The following is a 27030-nucleotide window of genomic DNA, read 5'->3' as shown; positions in this document are numbered from 1 at the left end:
GCTTATGGGAACACAAAGGTAGAGCCAAGTGGTTGAGCCCAGATTCTCTTGTGAAAGTAGAATCTATGAAAAAAAGTGCTTACAGTATAACATTTCTCTGGAGAGCAATCTCAGAGAGCAGAGGTGAGGCTCAAAGAGAAAGACAAGTCAGTATAAAATGTATCCTTGTGCTGGTTTTAATCATCTCCTGATATGAGCAAAATCAACTGGGTAAGACTCAACATGGTATTGCCTGGATCAGATTAGCCAGTGGGCATGTCCGTGAGGGATTGTCATGATTAGTTAGTTGAGGTGAGAAGAAGACCCAGTTCGTGAGCAGCTCCATTCCCTATGCAAGGGATCCTGAACTGTGTAAGAGTAGAGGAAGTGACCTGAGTAGCATGTAGTTATTTTCTTTCTGCTTTTGGATGTGAGGTGACTAGCTGTCTTGAGTTCCTGCCTTAATTTCCCCACAATGATGGGTGATAGCTGGAATTACAAGGCAAATATGCCTGCTCTCTTGTAAGTTGCTTTTTTGGTGAGGGTCAGTAATAGAAACAAAACTAGAACATCCCCCAAACTAGCCCCTATTGTGGGTGACAAGAGCTTGATTCTTTGGGGCCTTCTGAGGATCCATGATTGTCTACTTTAGGAACTCAAGGAAGAAGTGGTGGGCCAGAGCTGAGATGTCCCAAGAGATGCTGAGCTGCAACTCATAGGCCTGCATGTGTAGACACCATGCTGGCTCCTCTTGGTACCTACACTGTGATATCAGACAAGGTCCAGGATCAGAAGCGGAAGATACTGGTGGAGCTTGACTTGCTGTTAATCATCAGTGCTGAGTGGGTTGAATACTAAAGGAACAGTTTTCTGTGGCCTTGTCTGGAGTTGGAGGAGAGCACTTAAGAGTAGGTGGTGGGTCTGTGTGGAACACACAGTCTGTCCCATCATGGTGCCTGATTCGCAAAGCTGTCCAACTATAATGAGATATGAGCCTACATCCCCAGCAAGCTCTCCACACATGCCAAGATAGCAGCAACTACTGTCCTTGGGGACTAGTACAAGACTGTGGCTGCTGACCTGTAGCACTGTCCCATTTTTACTCACAGTTCCATGCTTTTGCTAGAAAATCTCCAAAGCCTTGCTGACCTGTCTGTTGGAGACCCAGACCCAGACACAACACACAAACACACAAACACACACACACAACACACACACACTGGGCAATCTCAGCTGTGCCATTTATTATACTTTAAGGGCCAAAGGAAAGTATTTCCAGGTTCTTCTTGAAATCTGAAACCCACAAGAAGGACAACCCAAGAGAACCCCCTCTGAAAGGGTGGGGTCTAGATACCACAGTCACATCCTATCTGAGGCCTGAGTCAGGTTTAGAAACCCGGGTCCCAGATCTCATGGAGCCATGGTTGGGAATCATAGTCTTAAAATGCCAGAGTGGAAGGCACCTTAGGGGAGACATGGGTCACCCCCAACTCCTTAGTTCAAGACTGGGCACTGTCACTTGGGATAAAAGACAGCTTTCAGACAATGTTGGGAACCTCTTAGACATTTCACAGGGTCCCCTTGAAGAACCTGTCTGTAGAATATCAGCAGTCCATGTAAGCTTGCTAGTGAATGGTCTCTGCTACTGGGGTAGACAGCTCCAAAGCAGACAAGCTCTGTTGCATTTGTTCTGACCCTCTACGTGACTTCGTGTGCACAAGTTCCAGAAGAGAGGAGCTGCCTCTGAGCCTGGATAGTGTTTGTCTTCCGTGGAAGTTATCTATGGTCTCTGCCACAGGGCCCATGACTCATGTAGGGAGGATGGTGGTCCTGCTTACAGGACCCGTCTGTAAGGCTGTCAGGGGCCCAGGAGCTGTCATCCAGGCAAGTGGGAGTTTGGCTGCTCCTTCCAGAGCTTCACCCTCTATTAGCCAAGGGGCTTTGAGCAATCATTCCACCTGTGAGCCTCAGTTTCTTTATCTGTCAGGGTTGCATCCTTTCCTGCCCTTCCCACTGACCTCAGTCAGATAATGGGTGTGTGTGCGCCTTGGCTCACACAACCAAACCACCGAACAACAGGGTGGAGCTTCCCCCAGCGTGGGGATTAAAGATGTAATCACTCACTCAGAACTCTCCCCTCTCTTGCTGATTTTGGCCTCTCATCTTCCCTCTCCAGCTTGAGTCTCAGTCATAAGCTTTCCTCACCACCACCACCCTAAAATTCTCCCAATCTTCACAACCAAGAGGGAACGAGCCCAGTCAATTTTAAGTAGCAAATTTTCCGAGTCAGTCATTAGGACTAGGGGTGTGGTGAAAGGATGAGGTATGTTAATTGGTCCAGTTTGGGTCATGTTCCTCTGCCTGATCCAATCACTGTGGTCCATGGTAGTGGACTATTTTAAGTGGTCCACTTGGAGAATGTTCTTACCCTGAAGGAGGGGTAACCTTGGTGAGGAGTCCTCATGAGCGCTATAGTGCTAGGGCACTCACATTATTATTATTATTTTTTTCTGTCTATGTGTAAGACACACCTGTGTTTGGCATAGAGTAAGCATAGAACAGACTTGGCAGTGAACACATTGACACCCAAGATCACATTGATGTGTATATCTGTTTATGGCCTCTGGGAGGCAGGACCTGGCTAGCTGAAGTTGGTTGCTAGGGGCAACTTTAAAGTTGATACCTGGTCCCTGGGTCTAGCCCTAGTGCTGCCTTTTCTCTTTCCTGATCTGCTACAATGTGAGCATCCTCAGGCACCTCCAGATATCTTATTTAATCAGTTCTTAATTTCTTGCTTTAGAGTTCAAGCCCCTCATTGGGAGGTGGTGTTGCATGCCTTTAATCCCAGCACTCAGAAGGCAGAGGCAGGAGGATCTCTGTGAGTACAAGGCCAGCCTGGTGTACAAAGTGAGTTCCAGGATAGTCAGAGTCCAGGTTATACAGAGAAACCATCTCAAAACAAAACAAAACAAAACAAAACAAAACAAAACCGAAAAACAAGCAAAGAATTCAAGACCCTTAAAAGTGGGATACATTCTTAGTTTGTTTACCGTTGAATCCTCAGTGCCTAAGCGTCTAGGACTCATAACTAGACAATTAATACTGGTGAAAAGAATGTGGCTACTATCAGCTGTGTGGCTCAGTGTCATTGGTAGAGACCTGTTTATCTCCAGTTTCCTCTTGTCTGTCTCCCCTCTCTCTTGCTCCTGTGGATACAAATGATAGGTACACCCCAAAGCAAATACTTTTACTATTAATGGATGCTGAACTTCATGTATGGGGGTTCATGATGTGTGTGCACACAGGGAACACGATGGATGTACCTGTGGAGGTCAGAGGTCAACTTCAGCTGTAGTTCCTGAGGTGCCTTCTGTTTTGGGGGTTGCTTTTGGCTGTTTTGTTTGTTAGTTTGGTTGAGAAAGGATGACTGGCCAGGGACCCCAGAGATCCTCCTGTCTCTGCCTTCGGGTGCTGGATAAGATGCCATATCCAGCTTTGTACCATACGTGCACAGTAAGCACAACACTGAGACACCTACCAGCTGTGGTGGTTGGACTTTGAATTTCAGATACTACTCACAATATTGAAGGCGTTCCACGTGCATGGTCCTGCTCTGGCTGCGTTGTATGGAAGTACCTTGGAGCTAGCTGCTTTCTCTGTTGAATCTGCTGTGACACAGAAAACTGGCTTCCTTTACCAGGGTTGAAGGCCTTTTGTGTCAGTGCTATTCATGGAGCAGCTTGTATAAGAAATCTTAAGAGTCCACAGAGAGCAGTCATCTTGGAAATGCCTCATGGTAATATGCTTCTTGTGTGTCAACTTCCAGGTTCCAGATGGCCTTAGAGTCCAGCTTACCTCATGGGGTGCCTGAGCATTCCTTAGCAGCTTGGCGCCCCGTATTCTTTGCCCATGGATATTGCTGTGTCTTTCATGGTGTACCCAACACTCAGTTTGTTCATATTGTTGTATTGCCATTAGCTTTCTAGAAGAGGCAAATCCAAGATAGCCAAGATCTGGACTAAGTATGATGGAGAATGCCTCTAGTTACAGAACTTAAGAGAGTGAGGCAGGAGAATTGCCACAGGTTTGAGAACCAGCCTAGTCTACTTTGTTAGTTCCATCATAGCTAGGGGTACATAAAGATTCTGTCTCAAAAGAAGACGATCACAATTTACCAGCCAGGTTCTTCTTTGTCAGATTTGTTGCGCCAAATACACTGCTGAGAAATTAAAGCACGATAGCAAGCATTGGGGTGAGTAGATGGCTGTGGGTTTATCATACCACCCCCACCCCGGGCCACAGCCAAGTCCTTCCTTCCGTGTCTTTACCTTCTACACAAGCGCCTGGCTCATTTCTCCACCCTTCCCACAGGCTCTGGCTGGTGGCTTCCCACACCTACAGTGCATAGTGGCTTGGGGACTAAGCAGCTGGCAAGAGCAACCCTGAATCTTCTCTGGGCTCCACCCAAAGGAGAGGAGCTGGCTCTCTTGGTTGTTTGTGTTGGCCTGCACTGCACTTAATAGCCCAGGGAGTCCTCAGGTGCTATCCACACAGTGTTCCACTGAGTTATGGAAGGCTTGGAAAGGCGTGCATGTCACCCATGTCTACTCATGTACCCTGAATCCATGAGAGCTCACTCATGCACGCTCTCGCATCTGTTAATTACTTTTGCATGACTGTGACCAAAACACACATGAAACAATTTAAGGGTTGAAAGTTGTACTGAGCATTTGGGTCCCTTGTGGCAGGGAAAGCATGGATGGGCAGCTCGGTCCATCGTGGGAGGAGCATGCAGAAAGGCTGTTCACACTGTGGTAAACCAGGAGGCAGAGGAAGTGGAGCCAAATCAGGAGCCAGGGACCAGGTATCACATTTAAAAGTCTACCTCTGGGGACATACTTCTGCCACCCAGCCACTGCTACTCAAAGGTTCTACAGTCTCTCCAAATAGTGTCACTGCCTGGGCAGCTAGAATTCATAGCAGGAGCCTGGGGGCACGGAACATGTTAGATTCAGACCATAACAGTGTCCCCATCAAGGTGTGATGACTGAACCTGGTACAAGTGGATCCATCTTGTCTTCTTTTAAAGCAAGTCTACTGACCGCCGCTACATTGGGAATAAAGAGTAAAGCTGGCCCAGCAGATGTCACCCAACACTGCCCCCAACAAAGCAAAAACCTATAATGGCTCCAGCCTCAGAGCCTGACACTGTCCCAGGTTCATCCTGGTAAGGACGGCTCTTTTCTCAGGCTCTTCACAGCTTGGCATGTGTGTGGGGCTCAGGGAAGAAGCTCTCAGTCCATGGTCAGCTTAGAGTCTACCCACCCCAGCTGGAAAACCCTGCTTGGTGCTGCTTCCTAGTCATCTCAGGGCCAATGCTGTTGTCTAACACTTCAGCCCTCTATTTACTCTCATCATAGGTTCAGAAAGGCCTGGGAGGCAGTAGAGTCTCCCCTCTCCTGAAACCTGATTCACAAATACCTGGAATTTACTCTGTGTGGAAGTCAGCCAGGGGTGGGCATGTCAGTTTCCCCCATGAGCTCGAAACTCCTAAGGGTAGAAGCTTCTAGTACAGAGCAATGCAGCTCTCTCCCATGTAGTTGTGATGAGGGTTGGCTCGCCAGAGGCCACAGTGAGGAGTGCTTGCCCTTGAGATATACTTCTCAATCTCTAGGGACAGAGGAAGGAGATACTTATCTCATTATCCCATCCATCCATCCCCCCCCTCTTTTGAGAAAGGATCTCATGTATCCAGAGCTGACCTCTATGTAGACAAGGATGGCCTTGAACCTCTGATCTTTCTGCCTCTACCTCTCAAATGCTGGGACTGCAGGTGTGTACTACCATGTCCAGTTTATACCGTGCTAGGAATCAAACTCTGGGCCTTGCACATGCTAGGCAAGCATTTTACCCCACAGTGCAACAGCCACAGATCTTCACATCATTCTCTAACATCTCACCTACACTGCAGCTGAACCTCTAGTGGCTCCGCTCCATCTGGGAAGGGAGTCCCAGAGGGTGGAAGGATTCTGCCGTGGCTTTGCTGATGCAGGACCACAAGAACTACCTTCTCCTGCCCAGCTTTGCTGCATCAGTCCCCTCCAGGCTGGCTTGGCTGGGGCTGAATTGGATAAACCTGGCTGAGCTGGTGGTCTACAGGTGTGCTATCATCCCCTATCAAACCAATAGCTGAAAGCTTGTATGGGTGTCTGCATGAAGGCACAGTGCCCCAGGGAAAGAGCCCAGACATAGATGAGCATTGACTCCCCTTTCATCAGCTCTGACTCTGGGTGACTGTGAGCCTATCTGACCTCCCTGACCTTGCTTGAACTCTCTCCTGGTATGCACTGTAAGACTTTCCACCACTTGTATGTCCAGGGAAGGAGAACCCCAGGGTGTGTTCTGCTTGGGCACCCCTTGTGGTCTCACTGAAAGAAAGGTCTGATCTAGCCAAGTAGCTACCCTCTCCCATCACACACTGGTTTCCAAGACAGAGGCAGCACGAGAGTGGCTTTGTTTCATTTAATCACTAGGAGCTTCTAGTCTATGCTGAGCATGCCCACGTTGCTTCTCTTGTGGGTCCTCAGGTGGTAGTTGCCAGCCTCCTACTTCTTAGCTTTGCCTTTCTTTCCTTTATTGGCTTTACTGGCCTTAGGAGAGTCCTCTAAGGCCGCCTGGCCAGCGGTGATACAGGGAAGTGGGGGTGGAGGAGCACTGAGGCTCAGTGTCTTCTTCTGCAGCCTCAGGTCCAGGATGTCAAAGGCTGCCTGGATCTCATACTGTAGAAGCTCCTGCAGGCATGCGATCTGGATGTGGATGGCCTCACTGACCAGGCGCTCCAGAGCCTGTGGGACACACACCAGTGAGCATTCTTGGAGGACAACCAAGGCCCATCCTCCTACCGACAGCTGCAGTTCCCCGTGGTGGTGGCCCTCTTCCGTGGGTTTACCCTCTGTCCACCAGCTCTCTCCCTTCCCCCTTCAAGTCCTGGTAGCAATCTCCTTGCATGTATCATTTGTTCCTTACATGGTTTGTTCTGGGACCAGTGACAAGTCATGCTCCACATGGCCATAGTGACTGTTCTCACATATCACAGTCCTAGAGACGTCATTGGAGGGGACAGGCAGAGCTTGAGAGAATGGGGTTGCCTTTGGACCAACCCACTACAGAGAGAATATGATGTGCTCAGATCCCATTTGCCATTCTAACAGAGCACACTGTGACCCCCTTCACATTCAGACCCTATAGTGCCTTAGTGGTGTGACAGAGGAGAAGTTATGCATGACATCTGGGGGTGATGAGGGATGTACATTGAGCGAGGTATGCTGGTGTTTGTAATACATACTTAAAACCTGGTATACAGTTTGCCCCAGAATATTCCTTGGATTTTATTTCAATATAAAAGCAATGTTCTTCTTCAGATCTTTAGAGAAAGATTGGACTCCACAGAGATATGTGTTTGTCCTATGGTGATGGTTGCCCAATGTCTCCCTCGGGCTTACTGCGAGGACTGCCAAGCTTTGCCAGAGAGCCCCATGGTGGAAGACTAAAGGGGAGTTGAGAGGCATAGTGGAGCAGGAGCTGGTATTAGGTTGCCCTCTCCTGACCTAGTCTACAGACTCCACAGTATCATAGAGCAAGGTCCTTTAAGGACCTGGAGATAAGCTGTCACTGAGCTTCCTGGCCCCTTGTTGGATATCTATTACTGTTGTTTAATTATGGAGTCTCATGTAGTTAAGGTTGGCCTTGAACTCCTGATCCTCCTATCATTACTTCCTGAGTGGTAGGATCATAGGCGTATACTACCATGCCTGGCTGCCTACTTTGGCTGTCCTAATGTACTTATTATGGTCTTGTCCTATCACTGTGTATCAGGAGTCTTGGCCCCTGGATGAGTATCATCTAACCTGTTGGGTTATTATTTTAGCAATTTCCCAAGTTTTGAACTTTGGAGAAATACATTCTTCCTTAGCTGACAAATCAGAAGCCAAAACTAACCAAACAAATAGAATCCCTTTAGACAATCTTGGAATTATTTCTCCTGCTGTGTTTGTTCATTCTCTCTCTCTCCTCTCTCTCTCTCTCTCTCTCTCTCTCTCTCTCTCTCTCTTCTCTCTCTCCTCTTCCAGTCTTCTCTGGGCCAGGTGCTCACAGACCTTCCCTGAGCTGTCTGCTGGGTCTCCATGATAATGGCTTCGATGGCACTGGGACATTCCCCAGCAGCTCAAAGGTCCATGTCCCTTTCCTGACTCTCACTGAAATGGGTCACCAGTCAATGACATGGTGAGAAAAACTCAGACTTCAAGGTCTGCAGGCCTTGGCTGACTATGAGCTCTACTCTGTGGCAGCTGGATGGTATTGGGCAAACGATGCTCTTTAACCCCACCATACCATCACAAAAGTGGGGACATGAGTTTCTGCTCTGCAGGGCTGTGGAGGAAGGATGGACATGCAAAGTCTGTGGGAGACACTGGGTGCCCTTTGACTCTGTCCCTGCTACCAGTGCAGACAGTGAAGGAGGCCTGTGAGTTAGTCCAGCCTGCTGTGGCTCAGAGATCCTGAGGCTGGCACACAGAGCCTCACCTCCCTCCTCAAGGTTGGTCGGGGCTGCAGCTGCACTGGAGCCTGCTCGATGCCAAAGGCCTTCTGCAGCATGTGCGCCTGCTCCAGGCTCAGCGTCTCCTTCAATAGTAGCACATTTGTGCGTTTCTGCACCTCAGCTGTGCTCAGCTCGGCCACCTGCTGCTCGTGCCTCCACACATCCCTGTCCATTCCTTCTGTCAGTGGAAGGGGCTGGGGTGGCGTACACATTTGCACATGGGCAACTGTCAGGTTGACCTCCTGGTCCTGGCTCAGGACATACTGGTAGAGTCTATAGTGTCGGATGAAGGTGTTGTGGAAATAGTCACAGAGGGCCAGCAGGTGGGTGACGTTGAACTGCTTCTGGTAATCTCGAAGCTTGTTCCCTAGGACTGTCACCGCCTCCGTGATGGAGCAGCCTGTGGGTACAGAGGAGTAGGGTACAGAGTGTAAATTGGGCTGTGAACCCAGGTCCAGCCTTAGAGCCTGCATCCTGACTACTTCTCCATTAGCTCCCAAGAGCTCTGGAGTGCATCTTATTTCCCACTTTATTTTGGTTTCCAGAAATCTCAGGGCTGATCTTCGGCAGTAAGTTGTACTTATCACATTTTCCCTCCAGGATTATTTCACCCTCTGTTTTTAAACTTCTATTCTGACTCGCCTAAACTGTGCTTTATATTACTTCAACTTCAAATTCCTGAGCAAAGAGAAAAGGGGGCAACGCGGTGTTTCTGCTGTTGGTGGACAAGGAGGTGACCGGACCGGAGATGTGTTCAGGTCACCTCCTGGAGACTCGGGACAGTCAGATAAATAGTGTCGACCTCACACAAAGAGTAAGCTGTGACAACAGCACTAAGGATGCAGCTCCTCAGAGAGGGAACAGTTCCTGTCCCTTCCCATGCCTGAACTCCCCAGGTGCAATGGTTGGAGGTGGACATCCATCCAGGCTGCCAGGACTTGACACAGGAATTGGTTCCCGAAGAGTCATGACAGAATACTGAGCAGCTCCTGGGCAGAGCAAGTAAAGACATGGTTTAGGAACACGGCCCTCCTACCGTCAGGAGAGCTGGCTCAAACAGCACTATGGCCAAACACTGCCAGCTTGGTCATGTCTCTCCTGCCCTCCCTTGCAGGAGACCACTGGGCCACACAGGTCCATTAATGGCCATGGAAATCAAGTGTACAACGCAAGAGTCTGGCTTTTTCCTGAAATTGGAGTGACTCCTCTGCGTATGTTTTCTTTATTTCCTCCTATCACCCCTTGTTTCCCTAGCTTTAGAGGAGTCTCCACCTCTGCCTTTCCCCATCTCCCACAGAGGGGTGACTTGGCTCTGGCCTTAGGGTGGTGTTGAAAGCCTCCATCTTAGAGGTGTTTCAGTCTGTTACAGTGGGGAAGGCGTGGAATACAGTAGTGAGGCTCGCTCTGTGCCAGTATATGCGTGAGGCTGAGGCTATCATGTCATGGTGGACCAGGACTGCGGGGCTGGGACAGGCATTGGGTACCACCTTCAAAGACCCACACTTAGTACCTTAGCCAGTTAGTCCCATCTCCTAGAGTCCACACGAGTCACTGGGAACTGATTCCAAACAAGCATCTTTTGGGGACATTTCAGATTTAAACTGTTAATGTCCAGGCTCTGCAGGTGAGTGAGGAAGGGAGGTGGCTACAGGCTGGAGCCTGGCACAGGCAGACCCTTGCATTCAGAGTAGAGCAGGCTCAGTGCTGAGAGCTGGGCTTTTGTCTCCAGGGAAGGCCCTGCCTTGGAGGCCCAAGACACTCTATCCCTAGCTGGGGCACTTTTGACTTGAATGTAAAGTTGAGGACTGCATATGTTTACTTTAAAGGCTTGTTGGAGGGTCCTGTGAGGTAACATGCCCATTTGCCTCTCCTAGAGTTACAGGGGAGCAAGCTACAGATGCTACCGTAGTGGAGTTATGCTAGCCATTTGAAGAAAAGTCTGTCTCCATCGTCCCTTCCTCCCTGGCTCTCTCCTACATTCCTCCTGTCTCTCCCATCTGTGCTTCCCGCTTCCCTCTTCTCTCCACTCTTTCCTGTACCCTCTCCCTCACTCCCTCCAGTCTTCCTCCCTCTCTTCTCTCCACTCCTGTCTTCCTCCCTTCCTGCATCTCCCTTCTGTCCTGCACCCCTTTCTGAGCTCCCTCCCTTCCCTTTTTAAAGGTGGCTCTGGCAACTGTTGCTGAGTCTATGCACAGCTACTGTTGGTTCTTTAAGGAGTTGTGCTGGGTGCTGCCAATGCTAAAAGAGACACATCCCTGCCCAGGAAGTGTGAGGTGGGAGAAGCCATAGCCATGATGTTTAACAAGAAAGAACCAAATTGGGCCAGAAGAGCACTCAGATGAGAGCTCTCTGAGAAGAAGGGGGTTGGGCAAGTGGCTTTTTCTGGCTAAAAGGGACAGAGTAGGCAGGGACAGTCAGTTCTGGATGGAGAGGGAGAGCGGGGTAAACAGGATGGCCCAGGTTGGGGCAAGATTGGGCCCCAAATGGAAAAGGCAGATAGATAGCAGCAACTGTTGATGGAAAAGTAGCAAGCAGATGGGAGGGAGCCTTGGGCCCTGCTCAACAGCTTTGTTTGCAGGACAAGACAGTTTGGAGCATCTGAGCAGCAGGCCGGAGGTGAGCAGAAATGGGTTCTTTGGGTGGGAGTGGGATGACTTGAGCAGGAGCAATGGGCTGTGAGGGAGAGAAGAACTGACACATATGGTGGATTGGCTACGAGCAGGCGCTGGCCTTGGTCACCAACCAGAGGCTCCTGGTAGCTGCCACCTTGGGAACAGTGACAGTATCAACGCCTAGTGTCCTGTGCTGCCCTATACTTGTCAGAGCTGGGTATCTGCGTAGGGAAGACTCCTCTACTGCAAAGACAGCCGATGGACAACAACAGCATCCCTGGGAACACAGTGAAGGGAGTAGCTGTGCTCTGAGGAGCAGCTTGGCCCCTCATCTGGTACCGGCCTGGGTCCAGAAGCTGTGCTGTCTTTGGCTGATACTTTCCCAGGTATCTCTGATGTGTCACCTGTGTCTACTGCATTTCTTGTGGCTGTAATCTAAGCCCCAACAGAGGCAACTGCAAAGTTTATTTGGGCTCACAGTTTTAGTCCCTCATTGTGGAGTTGGAGAGTCAGTGGTGTGGGAGTATGTCACAGAGGCCATCACAGTCATTGGGGGCTCAGGAAGCAAGCTGAAAATGGAACCAGAGGCCAACGACACCTTCAAAGGCCCTCTCCTAGTGTCCACTTCCACCCAATCTACTCCTCCTAGAGGCTCCACAGCCTGCAAAACAGGGCCAGAGCTGGGGGCTAAGTGCTCAAAAGCCTGTAGATGTTCCATGTTCAAACCCTAACATTGTTTAAATTCTCTGGCCTCTTCCCATCTTGCCATTCTCTTGTGCCCCTCTGACACACACACTTTTTCTTTCCTCTTTCATTTTAAAATCTTACTATCTCGGGCTGCATGAGGCTATTTTCGTGCAAGCACACAATGCACTTTGAATATCCCCTCCCCATACTCTATTACCTTTCCCCCTCTCATGCCTCCCTCTCCATCAGCCCCCTTTGCTTTCCCTGGTCAGTACTACTTTCATTTCCATGTCATCAGTACATGTATGACTTTGACTCTATAATAAACACATGGGACAGTGAAACAGGATGGACAAAGGACCCAGATAGAAACCCATGCAACTAAAGCAAAAGATTCTAAGAGAACAAATACATTGGAGAAAAGACAGCTTCTTCTGCCAACAGAGCTGGCTAATCTAGGTAACCACTTGTAGAATGAGACTAGAGTCCTAGTTCTTGCACATTAGCTAATTAAAACTCCAAATGAATCAAGGGGGAGTACTTCCAATGGGACAAAAACCATCTGAGCTCTAACCGTGCTCTGATGCCCAGCTCAACAACAGCCCTGATCCTTAACATGATTTTTTTTTCCCTCTGCATTCTGGTTAGTGGAAAGGAAGAACGAGGCCCAGAGGAAGCCCCAGATGTGCCTCTCAGCCCTGTACTTTAGAATCCCTAGGAACTTTCTGGGGCACAGATGATTCTCTCCACACACAGCTCTGTCCCATCCACATCAGAAGATAAGGACTGGTTCCTAGGGCAGGGTTGCTTTTAGAATTTCTCCCTTGTATCTGGGATTAGAGCCACTGGGCACTAGCCTCTGGACAAGGGGCTACCAAGCAGGATGAAGGATAACCAGCAGGAATATAGAACTTCCATTCTCTGCAATTGCTTCCAGGTCACCCACCTACTGCTGGGGCCTTTTCTACAGGTGCATGAGTCTGGGGCTGCTCAGATGTGTCGGCATATTGACAGATTCATTTCTGCTTTTGCAGGGGATGGTGGTGGTTGAGAATGACATGGGATAAGCAGTCTTGGCTTCTTTGTGGGCACATATATGCCACAAATTACCTAAGCAAGAGCCGAGGATGCATGGATAAGGCCTTGCAGGGCATGCAAGGCCTAGGATGAGAAAGACAGGGAGTACTGAGGGGCTGGACCGAGGATGGGTGGGCGCTGAAGAACAGGAGGTGAAAGGTTCCTGCAGCTGAAAGACTGCATAGAATCCTTAAGTTCCTCCAAGTTAAACATTGCAGTGGAGCTCCAGGGCCCTCATGGGTAGCGAAGCAAAAAGCAAGCAAGAGCTTCAGTGGGCTTCAGACTGAAGATGGCAGCCAAGTAGAGGGACCACCAGACAAGTGTTCCTAGGGGAGTTCCAGGAAGTCATTGCTATGTCCATTAAAGCTGGCCTGCAGGCCTGAGTGAAGGGCTGTATGTGAACCTTGACGAGGTGACCTGCCAGAACCTCTCTAGGCTCCTTAACAGTGAACTTGCCAGAAGGTGCTCTGTTCTACCTGCAGCCTGGCTTGGCCTGGTAGTGCACGGGGTAGGAGACCTGCCTCCCCTACTCGAGTGGTCATGCCTGCTGATTTCTCCAAGGTCATCCTGTCCTTTGCATCCCCAGCTACACACAATGTTTGTTAGGCTTTCTTGAAAGGTAGGGAAATACTAGTGTAGCCTTTGCCTGGGTCAACAGGAAGATCACTGGTTGAACTTGAACTCCACCAAAGATGCTGCCTGGGCTCAGTAGGGCTTGTCTCTCTCTGCAGTGAGATGTACAATCTGCTCCCTGCATCCCAGTGACTCAGCACCAAGGGATTAAGCAGTAGAAGTCTCTGATAGAGGCAGGCAGAGCTGGGCCTGCACGTTGCTCTTCAATAAAAGGGAGTGGCCTTCATTTGCATTGGCCACTGGGAACTTCCTGAAGTCTGTCCCCAAACCCCTGGAGGCCCACACCTGTGAGGAGGAGCAGAGTGGAGGAGGAGAGGAATGATGGAAGAGGGATGTGGGGGAAGATCTGCCGATGGCGACACAAGATGCTTGCTTGCTCCAGTACTGGGCAAAAAGGACCTGGAAAGGGGGGGGTGCTGGCGTCTTCATGAGGTCAGCCTGAGGGTGGAGGGGACATGGACATGGTAAAGAGGGATTGATCTTTCTGGATGGGCACCAGCTGACCTAGGTGTCTCTGACAAGATTGTCTGGTTGCCTTCTTTTGAATCCAAGGCAGAAGAGTCAAGCCAGGACACACAGCCTAACAACTTGACTTTCTCAGTACCTGAACAAGAAGAGGAAGGCAGAGGGAAGGCCACGCCTATCATCTCCATTGAGCTCCACTCTGTTCCCCAGCATCTGGGAACCTATGCAGTGACTACTGAGCAGCATTATCCTCGGGACTGGAGGACACCACAGCGTGTCACATGCACCTGTGCCACTTGAGCTCCCAAACCCCTCTCTGCTCAGGAAGGCTCATCCTTATCCACGGGGCACATTGAGGCTCAGAGAGAGGTGAGAAAACCACTCAAGGATGCAGAGTCCAAATTCAGCCCCAGCCTCTTGTCTCCAAGTGGCTTCAAGCTCTCTCTTTCTACTCTTAGAGGTAGATGCAAGAAGGACCTCAACTCTCTCAGATTTCTAAAGGCCATTCTGCAGTAGGTACTTTATCAAAGATGCATGGTCTGAGCCAAGGGCCTTGAAAAGAAACCCATCCAAGGAAAGTGAGCAGCCTCAGTATGCTAATGAGCTCAGTCCAGTCATCAACAAGGCGGGGCAAGTGCAATGTCTTTCAATTCTCCTTGGGGTAGATCATCTGTCTACACCAAAGGGTCTTATTCTAAAGGTGAGTAAACTGAGGTCCAGAAAAAGGGTAGGACCTGCCACAGCCAAGGCATCAGGGTCTAGTCCTGGAGTGTTTCAACTCCTAACCTGGGGAAGAGACACGTTTCTACTTCTTTCCCCTGGACCCTGTGGCTTCTTGTGGTCAGAAGTGTCTCAGAAGGTAGCTGGCCTGAGTTCCTGAGGAAATGGAGGGCTGGTCTGGGGCAGGAGGCACCATTCAGCTGTTGCCCAGGCAAACCCTGCTGACCAATGACCAGAGGCACAGCACTTTGAGTTAACAGCTGTGAGATTTCTTCACCTTTGCTTGGCACTGGTTCCATGTCACCTGCCTGGGTCTCTGGGATGCTGGCTCCCTTTCTCTTTAGGGCAAGAAGTCCCCTCAGGAGTGCCCTCCTCCTGCAGAGGCCAGTGGCACTTCAGGGACAGGAGAGTGGGCAGTCTGACTCCAAAAACCATCAGTACCCTCCCAGGCTGCCAGGCTGAAACATTCTCTCTGCCCTGGGCTTTAGATGGAGGACTGACAGCCTTTGGCTGATCTCCACCTCCTTGGCTGACAGTCCCTGTCAGCCCCGCACTGAGCTCAGAATGTTTTTGACACTGGGAACTGAGCTCAGAATTTGGCTTCTCCAAAGGGCACCTCCCCCCATGAGCCCCTGAGAGCCCAGGTTGAGGCTTCACGTAGATACAGCTTGCACCTGGTCACAGCATGCCCTCACTTGCACACAGGTGACTCTAGAAATCAGTGCTTTCATCTGGAAAATGGAGCCAATAAAAATCTTGCCTTGTCAGACTTGGAAGACTGAGTATCTAGGGCTTCCCATAGTGATAAATGATATGTTTTTGTGTGTTCACCCTCTCCTTCCTCTTTAGTCTCCACCAGCACCTCCCTGGGGATAACCTAGAATCTATCTGGCTCTCTAGAGGTGGGGGTACCAGTTTAGGGCCCTTAGTCCTGGATACAGAGTGACCTCATCCAGTCCCTTGATGGTCATCTGGTGTCTGTGTGGGAGGTGGAACTTGGGTGTGGTTTTGAATGGGTTGTGGGTAGACCAGGTGACTTCCTGGGTCCTTTTCACTCTAAGAAGCTGTGAGGATTTCCATGGATCCGCAGTTCCCTGAGCCATGGTGAGTTGCTGTGGTTGCTGCGAGCCAAGCTCTACAGAGTACTACAGTTTTAGGAAGGGAGCTGACTGCAGCCCCATCATTTTAACTGTCTCCTTACCCGCGATGGAAACAACCAAATAATCCTCAAGTGTCAGGGACAGAACTCTGTCCCCAGCCTGCCAATTAATTACTTTATACAGCAACTGTCCCTGGGATGCCAGGGCCTTGGCTGGCTAAGGAAGGACATGAGTAAGATGGCAGAGAGTCACAGTCAAGAGCTGGAGGACTGGCTTGCAGGACATGTGCATATTGGTCCATAGGTGACATGGACAGCTGGCAGACACAGGGTTGCTCTCTGTCTGGGCTGAGACACTGACCCCATGGGACCCCTCCTGCTGGTGGCTGGGATCATTCCCCAGGCTCATGCTGTAACTCAAGGTGATCCGGATAGGAGTGCAATCCTGGAAGCTTACCTGGCCCTTCTAGATGCTTTTTCTTCCTGCAAGCCAGCTTCCCAGGCCATGTGAGGCAGGGGCCACTCTCAGGCTACCTCTCTACCTCTCAGGCCTACATACACCCCAGGTGCTCAGATCCTTGATCAAAATGCAAAGTCATCAGGTAGGGTGTGGATTCTGAGTCAGACACAGACCTGGATTCAAATTTGAACCCATTTACCCTAGGTGTGTTCTTAGGAAAGTTAATCTCATCTCACAGCATCTCACCTTTCAAACTCTGCTTTTCCTATCAGACTATAGGGAAGATTACTGATGCTACAGGTAAGGCTAGACTATTCATAGCCACTCTTGACGGGACAGATGGTCTGACTAGGGGACAAGAATTGCCTCTGTGGCAGGTCCTGTTGACATAGTTAGCTATGACCTCAGTCTACACCCTGGTTGAGTTGTTCCTTACCCTCACCCACTCTAACTGCTCTTTTTTCTTTTAGTAAGGAGTCTTGTGGTGTAGTCCAGGATAACTTACATCTCAAAACCTTCTATCTCAATCTCGGGGATGATAGACACATGTCACCACACTTGGGTTCCCTCTTTAAATTTATACGTTGGACACCTAATCACCCCCAAAGACCTCAGAATGTTTTTTGTTTGTTTGTTTTGAGGAAGAGATAAGGGCTTTAAAGTTGTTGGGATTAAATAAAATCCTATTGTCTGAGTGGAGCTTTATGTGAGTAGTGGACATGTACAGAAGGACCTCGTGAGGACATCGGGAAGTGATGGCAGCTGGAGACCAAGCCAGAGCAGTCTTAGGAACAAGTAGCTTGCCAATAGCTCTTCTCAGACTTGAAGCCTCCAGGATTGTAAGGAAGCAAGTGTGTATTACTGACATTTGCTGTCTGTGGCACTTTCAAGAGTGGCCTGAGGCATCATATTCACCCAGGGGAATGAATCTCTGAAGTGAGAGTTGCCAGTTTGTCCCAAGAAATATCTCACATCCCCAATGGCCTTGGAGGAGACCTTGGCAAAGAAGCTCGCTCTAATGTCTGCATCCTGGCCTGGTCTGAGGGTACACTTGCTCAGTATGTCTCAGGCAGCAGGAGATGACACCTGCTCTCTGCTGTGCTAGCCTGAGGTGCTGCAGGGGTGTTGGTGAAGGTATAGAGCTTGTGCATGGCCATGAGAACCCCGGGTGGAAGAGCTGTGCCGGGTAGCCTGGTGACTCACTGCTTACTCCAGGTCTGGGCTGCTGGGGACAGGCAGGTGGCTGCCTTCCCACCCTCTGGTGGCCTGGTGACATTTCCTGGAGGATCAGGAGTGGCATGGGTGGAACTACAGATGCCAGGATCATGACACATTCCTCTCTGCCTCTATCAACTGGTCCTCCAGGCTGCCTTCATACTAGCCCCAGGATTTTGTGGCCTGGTAATAGGACAGGGTTGTCTTCCTACTTCATGTGTCCACGTTGTCATGGTGACAAGATGTGGAAGCAGGTAGCTGACTAAGGGGCATCCTCCAGGCAAGCAGAGGGCAGGGGCTGCAGAGTGAATCTGAGGAAGGCCAGGCTGCTCCAACCCCCTTCATCCCTTCCTTCCTGACCATGGCTTCCTGAGCAGCCACATATTTGAGGTTCCCCTCTTTTCTCCCAAGCCTCCTACAGCCTGGGCACAGAACATACAGTCTGCCCTTTCCTGCCATTCTCTCCCCACCAGGATGTGGCAGACTGGAAGAACTCTGCCCCTTGACCCCACAGTTGGTGATCTCACCCTAGGCCTGCAGCAGTGGGCAGGGGGCAGCTGGATGTGAGTTGCCCAGCCTTCCCGGAGGCTGGCCCGAGGAGATGCCAAGCTCAGAGCCTGGAATTGAGGCCAGAAAATCCTTTGCCAGGACGGAATCAGCTTATGCTTTTGAATAAAGGGCCGCCACTTCCCTCCCAGTGCTGGGCTCGATTGGGCAAGGTGATAAGCTGAGCTGGCAGCCCTCCTAGCAGGGTTCTGAATCACTGTTGCGAAAGCACATCCCCTCCTTAAACACTGCCTGCCAATGTCCTCATCTGTCGTGCAAACAAAATACGACCATCCTTAGCCTAGGTTAGCCACAACAAAGCACCCCAGGGAAGCCACCTGCCAAGAAGAGTGGCAGCCAGTGTGGATGTCAGCCGAAACAGAAACTCTGATGGTGTTGGCCTGTGGCCCCCACTGGCTGCATCCTATGCCAACACCTGTCATAAGTGTGATGTTCCTAGGAGGGTTTAGGGCAGGAGACTCGGGTGCCCTCATCAGGACAGTGCACAGTTCCACCATCAAGCATACAGGTAGGTGCTTGTGTGCATGTGTGCCAGGATAGGTCATGGCCTATGGCAGCTGGATTAGAAAGCATTCAGAGATTTTCTGGGCTTCCTTTGTGCTGATCTATAACCTGAACCCATCTGCAGACAAAGGTAAGATACACAATGCCTTATCTGGCTCCTTATCCTGAACCATTACCTTTTCACATAACCCTGTGCCCTTGACAGAATACCCAGCAGAGTGTCTGGCCAGGGGTGTGCAGGAACAAAGCTGGAGTTTACAAACACACCCTCTGTCTGCATTGGTGTTTCTTCTGCTGGTGAGACACCAGCTCATAATAAATGAAGGCTGTGTCCACTTGAAGAAGCCAGAGTGGTAACCGACTGCTTTGAAGATAAGTATGTGGAAGAGGAAAAAAAAAAAGACATTTAGGCAAGGGCACTGATGTTTGCCTGCTGGTCCTTCCTGAGCTGAGTTTGAGGATGCATAGGGCAGATTTCCATGCCCAGGAAATGACATCAAGCCATGACACTGGAGGCGGGATAATAGAATGGAGAATAATCATCCAGTTTATCTAAAACCATAGAAAAAGTTCAAAAATATCAGCGTCTGTAGGGGGGAAAAAAAGCAGCTACCCACTCTCACAAAAGACTTCAAAGTGTGGTCAACTTTGCAATTTTTTTCTGTTTCTTTGCTCTTTTAAGTCTGCTCTCACTATTTTAAGTTGCTTCATTTCGGGGTGAGTGGTGTAGAGAGTTCTGGTCTGCTTCATGCATTGTTTGTGGATTTGGTCCCTGGAGTGTGATCATCACAGCAGACACTGTACAGTGTGGACATGCTGATGCCACCTCACTAGATAGAGAGATGTCTTTATTGCAATCTATCTGCCTTTGTGAAAGAGAAAATGTCTCAGAATTTCAGCTCTTTGAAGAGCCAACTGGACAGTGGTGTGTGTGTGTGTGTGTGTGTGTGTGTGTGTGTGTGTGTGTACACATGTACAAGTGTTTGTGGTATGCTGGCCTACACATGCATGTATGGAGGCCAGAGATTAATGTTTGGTACCTTTCTCAGTTGTTTACCTTATTTTTTTGAGACAAGGTTTCTCACTGAACCTGGATCTCACCATTTTGCTAGCAAATCCCAGGGTTTGCAGTCGTCCTGACTGCAAACCTCTGCCTTCAGTGCTGGGGCACATACCACATGTGGATATTTGCCACGACGCCCTGCCTTTAAGTGGTTGCTCAGGACCCAAACTCAGGTCCTCACACTGGTGCAGCAAGCAATCTATCAATTAAAAGGTTTCCCTAGCCCAACTTTTAAGAATGTTTATTTTTTTGCAGTTTGAGCATTTGGGATCAGAGTCCAACAGTGAATCTGGGTGGTTGATTCAGATGTTACCAGAGGGGAGAGAAAAGGAGGATCAAGATCAGGGCTGGTGTTGGGCAGAACTGGGGAGTGAGCAGCCTAGTGAAGTAGGAGGCAGTGTTGGAAGTCAGTGGATCTCAGAAGACCCAGAGTTACAAATGGGTGGCTGGACCATGGGATAGGCAAAGTTGTACAGGTGAACCTTTGGCGGTAGGGTGATGGCAACACTACCCCCTCCCTCCCTTATGAATCCACTACCTTCAGCCAAGGCCCCATGTGGATATATTGGCATGGCTTCTTGAATGCTTTCTACTTGTGATGCTTTTGTCCCCCACAACTTTATTTTGAGATAGGGTTTCACAATGTAGCCCTGGAACTCACTATGTACACTGTGTATAGACCAGGCTGGCCACATACTCACAAACACACTCATCTACCTCTATCTCCCAAGTGCTGAGATTAAGGTGTTTACCACCATGCCCAGCTTCATGTCCTCCAAATGTAACACAATTCTGGCTATGTAGGTAAAGAAAATAGGTATGCAAATCAAACATTTACCAATTATGAGTATTATATTTTAAACACTTTTCAGGAGATGTAGATTTGCCATTGATTAAAGATTAAATTAAAGTTCCATATTTATGAGATCATCTATTTGTTTATTTAAATATAAAAATGAAATCTTAGATGAATATTTAATACTATAGAACATAGAGTATCTTCAGTGTTTTTCAGAATCAATATTTTGATTTTCTAATGCTGAGAAGACTTGCTTCAGATAAATACATAGTACAAAATTACAGAGGTGTGTTCTGGGCTATTTCATAAATTAGTGGAAAATTTGTCTTAATCTCAAGCCAAAATTATCACATGATATTCTTATGAAATTCAAGTCAGCAACTCAAATAGCAATGTTAAAAACCAAACCTTGTAACACAATCCAATTCAAAGATACACTATGATTCACACTGAGGGATGATGGTGGGGAATACACAGTCTTTGTTTTGTGTAACTAAGCCATTATGTTTCCATAATGGTTCTTCAGTGACCAGCCCAGAGCAGAAGGGACACCTTCTGAGGAGCATAACCCATTGTGGGGACAACCTACTGTCCAAGGCTACAAGGAGGGGGCCCATGAAAGACTCTAAGGAGGGAACTGACACACTTGGTCTTTATAAGCCAAGCCAATGCCCTGAGCACGTGGCCACAGCATGGAGTGGTACAGGATTTGCAGCCATGAAGATCATGGGTGGGAAACAGCCCAGGGCTCTGCTGTTTCTGAGCACAGTGCCTCTGAAGAGGTTTCTGGCTCCTGCTAGCTCCCACATGCCGGCCTTCAGTGTCACTCTTTACCTTTGGTTTCCTTGAGCAGCTCTTCCGTGAACTTGACCACTTGGACCACCTCGACCCATGGGAAGCCTTTTCCCACTGCAAAGATGACACTATCATAGAGGGTGTCCAGCAGGATGCTCCGGCGGGCATCCCTCAGCTCATCAAACTCCTCCCAGTTCAGGAGCCTCCGCAGGTGCTCTCGCCCCTGGGGTTTCTGCGGGGTGTGTTATGGGGAAAGGAGACAACATCATTACTGGGCACGGCACCATTTTGGGGCCATATGAAAATCCTGAGAATGACCAGGAATGTGGGGACACTAAGGAAGAACCAGGCTTGGTTTCTAGACAGCTGCGCCTTTCCTTTCTGGAAACCTGTCCTTTTGGGTGTGCTCCTGTGTGTGTGAGTACACATGTGTGGGTGTGCTCCCATGTGTTGTGGAATATAATTTTAACTAGGCAAAGATGTGTTACATTTGTTTATGCTGTGTGTAAGGATGTAAGGATGTGTACTTAATTATATAAAGATGTGTTACATTTGTTTCACCTTGCCTGCCTAAGGCACCTGGTTGGTCTGAACGGCCAATAGCTAGGCAGAGGAAGGATAGGCAGGGTGATCAGGCAGACAGAATATGTATGAGAACTCTAGGCTCAAAAAGTACAGGAGGAACAAGAGAAGAGGGAGGAGGAGAGAATGAGGGAGATGCCGGTGGCCAGAAGCCAGGCAGCTTCCAGTCAGCCAGATACAAAGACAGCAAGAACGTAAGAAAAGGTAAAAAGCCCAAGGCAAAAGGTAGATAAAGAGAAACAGGTTAACTTAAGTTAAAAGAGTGAGCCATAAATGAGCCTAAACTAGGCCAAGCATTTATAACTAATAAGTCTCCGTGTCATGGTTTGGGTGCTGGTTGGTGGCCCCAAAGAAAAAGCCTGGCACATCTGTGTGTGTTGGTATACATGTGTGAGTGTACTTCTTTGTGAGTCAGTACACATGTGTGGGTATGCATGCGGAGGCCAGAGGGCAGCCTCAGGAGTCAGCCATCACTCAACAGTTCACCTTGTTTTTGAGACAGGGTCTCTTGCTGGAGCTTGCCAAGTAGGCTGGGATTGCTGCCTGTCTCTGCCCACCTAGCATTGGGATTGTAAAGTTTCAGCACCACCCCTGGCTGTCTATGAAGTGTGTTCTGTGCACCAAACACAGTCAGCTCCTCGTGCTGCTGTGGAGAGTATTTGGCCAATTGAACCATCTCTGCCACCTTTTTATTAGCACTCTTTTCTTTGAGAGCTCTGACACCAGCCAGTGCGGCCCCAGGCTGTGCACCTCCAAGCAAGCCTCACATTTTGAATTACGGCTCCGATATTCTGTTCCCTAAAACAAGTTCATTTCTCTTCGAGACTGCTTTCAACTAGCTAACCTGGTGCATTCACAGAAGAGTGTAAATGACTGGTGGAGAAGAGGTTTAGTGAGGTGACATTTAGCTTGATGGATGTTCAGGCTCTCTTGTGGATTTAGGGGAAGACTGATAGTGTGAACTTTTCCCTCGGTGGTGCTTCTGTAGGAGGCTTTCTAGAACAGGTGTATAGTAGGAGAAGCAAGAGTCACTTTGATAACAATAAGAAATGAGAAGATACAGAGACCAGCCACACGGGGGAATGCTGCTTTGCAGGATGAGGAGGCTCTAGCTAGGGGAACTCCAAGTAGATCAATGGCAGACCTAGGTCCTGTTCTTAGTTCCCAACAGTTTCTGTTTACCACACTTCTCTGTACGATGCAGTCCTTCCCTGCAACTCCCATTGGCAAGAGCCCCTTCACCCTCCCTCATGTGTGGGGCACAGCTCCAGAGGACTGCTGGGTCCCAACTGAGGCACCAGCTGCCAGGTACTGTATCCTCCTCCTCCATCCCTGCTGGGCTGCTCCTCCCCCATCCCTGCTGGGCTGCTCCTCCCCCATCCCTCCTGGGCTGGTCCACAGCCTCAAATTTCCCCTGGCTCTGGAATTCCATCCTCCAGCATCCATTGCTCCCGACTTAGGGCTGGTGACTCTAAAATTCCATCCTCAAGCATCTCTTGTACCCTGAGAGGTGGTGTGTTGGGGTGTTAGAAGTGCCACCCAAGAAATCAACATCCAAGACCTTGCTGGCACACCTCCCCCTCCCCACTATATCCATTGGAGCCAAGGTCTCTAACCCAGATCGTCACCTGAAACTGGAAGACTTCCTTCACTCCCTGGGGTGTTAGAAGTGCCATGGCCCTGGCTCCCCCCAGTTGCTAAGCAACCTCACTGGGGACAACTCAGTTCCCAGAACCCTGGCAAGGAAGCCTGGCTTTGTTATGTCACAGGGTCCTGGGCTACTTCTAGTTCTTTCATACTGGGTCTTCAGCAGTCCTCCACATCCCCCACATCCTGCTAGTTGCAGCCCATGTCTCCTGTCCTTGTAATAGGTCAGGTTTGATCTCCATACCGACCTTCACGTCCTTACCTCATCCCTTCAGGATAACTCAACCTGCCCCTGACACCAATCAAGCTTCCATGATTCTGTGTTTTCAATATTATGACTTCGCTTTGAGGACACAGAAAGCAGTTAGGCAGAGTGACTCAAGTGCTGTACCCAAGCACCACATGCTTGGAGTGACAAGTCAGGCTTCCTCCTAGCCTGTCCTGTCCTGGCAGTACCTGGTCACCTAAGGAACAACTATACCTACCTCATTGCCCATGCCCAGAGCCCCAGTAGGAGGGCCTGGGAACACTGGCTGGAGTTGGTGTTTTCTGCTATGTTGGTTGACCTAAGCTAGGGTCATCTGGAAAGAGGGAACTAATTGAGAAAATATCTCCACCTGATTGGCCAGTAGGCAACTCTGTGGTGGCATTTTCTTGATTAATGATTGATGTGGGAGACCCCAGCCCACTGTAGGTGGTGCCATCTCTAGGCAGGTAGGTGGCACAAGGAGCAGGCCAGTAAGCAATATTTCTCCATGATCTCTGATTTAGTTCCTGCCTCCAGATTCCTGCCTCGAATTCCTGCCTTGAGTTCCTGCCTTGGCTTCTCTCAATGATAAACTGTGACCTATAAGCTAGATAAACCCTTTCCTCCCCAAGTTGGCTTGTCAGTATTTTATCACGGCAATAGAAAGCAAACTAAGACACATGGTGGCAGCAGTACTGAAGGAGGGGACCTTTTCCCACTGCCTCTCAAATGTACCCTGACCCTTTTCCATGCTGACTCCCGGCCAGAGGAAATTACTGATCACCATGTTCTATGAGCTTCTTACAGGAGATCTCTAATCTCTCTTTCATGTTGACTGTGCCCCCAGCCCACACACAAATAAATACATGCATGTATCAATCCTGTGGATTTGGCTGTGCCATGGCTTACAGTTATTTAATCAGATTCCAATCAAGGTACTGTTGAGTGGTACTTAGTAGGTCTGTGACATCCACAGCCAGCTGTGTGAACAGGGGAGGACCAGAAGGGGGTTTTAGGAACAAACTGCCAAGCCAGAGCACTCTTTTAGCCTCTTCTTTTGTCTTAATTGGAGCACAGACACATGGTGAGGCTTCAGCCAGCCTGTAGACTATGGGATCAAGGCTGGCTTCTTAGGAGAGGCTTCCTAGACTTTGCAAAAGCCATTTGGCCCCTTCCTTTGCTGCCTTCCAAGCAGGAGGGCAGAGGTGACTGTAGAGCACCAGCAATCACAAGACTGAGAACCCTGTCCTGGGCTCCCTAAGAACATCAAGACCACTGCATCTCCCTCGGCTGCCTGACTGGACTGTCCTAGATGGGCAGCAAGGAGGGGACACCTAGTATTCTGGTTTTAGGTGCTGGCCTTTGGGGTTAGAGTTCCCAGCAGCTGCACTCAACTCTCTGTGCCACAGACTTGTACTTCTGAGCCTCCAGATGGGTCAAATGAGGTCATCTGGAGGTGGGTCAACCAAAGAGGAGGGCCTCTTGTTCACAGAAAGCAAATCGATTTGCCAGAAGCAGAAAGTTGAGGTGCCGAGGCTTCAGAATGTCTTCCCGGTCACCCATGTGAGCTGCATGGCCCACTTCCTGTGGGCTATGAGAAAGTGACAGTATGCCAGTCATCCAAAGAGTTTTCTAGAACTAGGGGATGTGGGAGGCCTGCTCTTTGACACAAAAGTTGCCCCATCAAGGACAGAGGGTGGTGCTGCCATGGGTCTATCCTACCTGCACATATTCTCTCGACATCAATTCAGCCTGAAGCCTATGGAGCAGGTAGGAGCCTTGCTGGCCTCAGGGAAGGACAAAGAGCATCATTCCAGGTGGCTGTGCCCAATCAGAGCCTTGCAGCTGGAAGGGAAAACAATCAACCCTGAGAGACATCTCTGGGACAGTCACCCTCAGTGTGTCCTTTCTTTACCCATCTGCTCACTCAGTATTGGCCACTGAGCATTTAAGAACTTTTGGCCACATTAGAAATGAGCTGTGATCCCCACAGTGTAGCCACATCCACCCAGAAGCATAACTCCTGGCAAGTTGGGTGAAGAAGATGCAGATGCTGGAGACCGCAGCCCGAGTGTGCATGCTCATGCATGCTCTGCCCTTTGCTCCCTCATTACTCTGTTAAAGTCCTCAGGACTTCAGAATGTGAGCATGCTTGCACACGGTGTCTTTAAAGACCCAACGAAGGTAAATGAGATCTTTAGAATGGACCCTCATTCAATATGGACACATTGATTTTGAACTCCCAACCTTGCAGACTGGAAGCATGTATTCCTATCAGAAGAGAGCAACAGACATTAAAAGACCATGTGAGGTCATAAGCATCTGAAAGCCAAGGAGAGATGCCCCAGAAAAAAAAAAAAACAGGCCTGTGGACACTTAACTTTGGACACCCAACCCCAGAATTGAGGATGTGTCTGCTCTTTGAGTCCTTCGGTATGAAGAACGGTTACAGCAGCCTGAGCAGGGGCATACAATGGGTGGATGAGGGCTCTTTGTAGGAGAGTTGGTTGAGGTATATGTAGGTCAAGGGGTAGGAGCCAGGATTCAGAGTCAAGTGGCTGCCATGCCATGCAGAAAAGATAGCATCCACCCACATCTTGTTAAAGAGGGAGAAGAAGAGAGTGTGGGAAGGGAACTGGAAGGGAGATTCAGGAAGCAGGAAGGTCCAGCATTGCAAAAGCCAAGAATGGTGTGTGGCTTCTGCTGAGTCTTCATTGAGTCTTCACTGAGTCTGATCAGACCACCCAACAAGACTGATTTCATCTAGAGTGATATGGATTTTCTGTGTATGTATTCCCTCCTTGTCCCCCCTCTCTGATTTATTTAGGCCGATGAATTCACAAGTGTCAGCTGATGGTCACGTGGCTCTGTTGATTCTGGGCCAGTGCTGAAGCAAAACTTGGTAGCAAGCACAGGATTTAACAAAGCTGCTTTTCTTACAGTAGTGGCCAGGGAAGGGCAGTGGGGGTAAGGCATGCTAGGACAAGATATACCCTTCCCAGGCACAACCTTCCCTGACTACTTCCTCCTCCTAGCCCTACTTCCTAAACTGACAATTCTCTGTTATTTGTATATACGACTTGTCCTGTGCTTCAGAGCCCCAATTTGCAGGCCTCAAGGGTTTTGTGTCTCTCTGTATGTGGTGACTTTGTGATTGTCCCTGTGGCTCTCTAGGTTCTGGTCAGAACCAAGTCTTACAACCAGGACTTGTAATGAGCTCTGTTCTGTGGAGATGTTGAGGTTATCCATGGCCCTGTCATCTATCCATGCAGCTGGTCCC

The 27030-nt window shown here is 49.3% G+C and overlaps 1 protein-coding gene across 1 annotated transcript; it reads right to left on the bottom strand.

The window, feature by feature from the left end:
* Positions 1 to 6569: 6569 nt before the first annotated feature.
* CUNH8orf74 (chromosome unknown C8orf74 homolog) lies at positions 6570 to 23565 on the bottom strand. Its single transcript, XM_051195537.1, has 4 exons — positions 23485 to 23565; positions 21314 to 21506; positions 8563 to 8978; positions 6570 to 6824 (listed from the first exon to the last, which is right to left on the bottom strand). The coding sequence occupies exons 1-4, from the start codon at positions 23530 to 23532 to the stop codon at positions 6585 to 6587; spliced, it is 897 nt and encodes a 298-aa protein (XP_051051494.1). The 5' UTR covers positions 23533 to 23565; the 3' UTR covers positions 6570 to 6584.
* Positions 23566 to 27030: the final 3465 nt, after the last annotated feature.

This window comes from Phodopus roborovskii, unplaced genomic scaffold (assembly GCF_943737965.1).
Source record: "Phodopus roborovskii unplaced genomic scaffold, PHOROB, whole genome shotgun sequence".
NCBI classification, from domain to species: Eukaryota; Metazoa; Chordata; class Mammalia; order Rodentia; family Cricetidae; genus Phodopus; species Phodopus roborovskii.
Note: the sequence above shows the minus strand (reverse complement) of the source record. Positions and strands in the feature narration are given on the sequence as shown.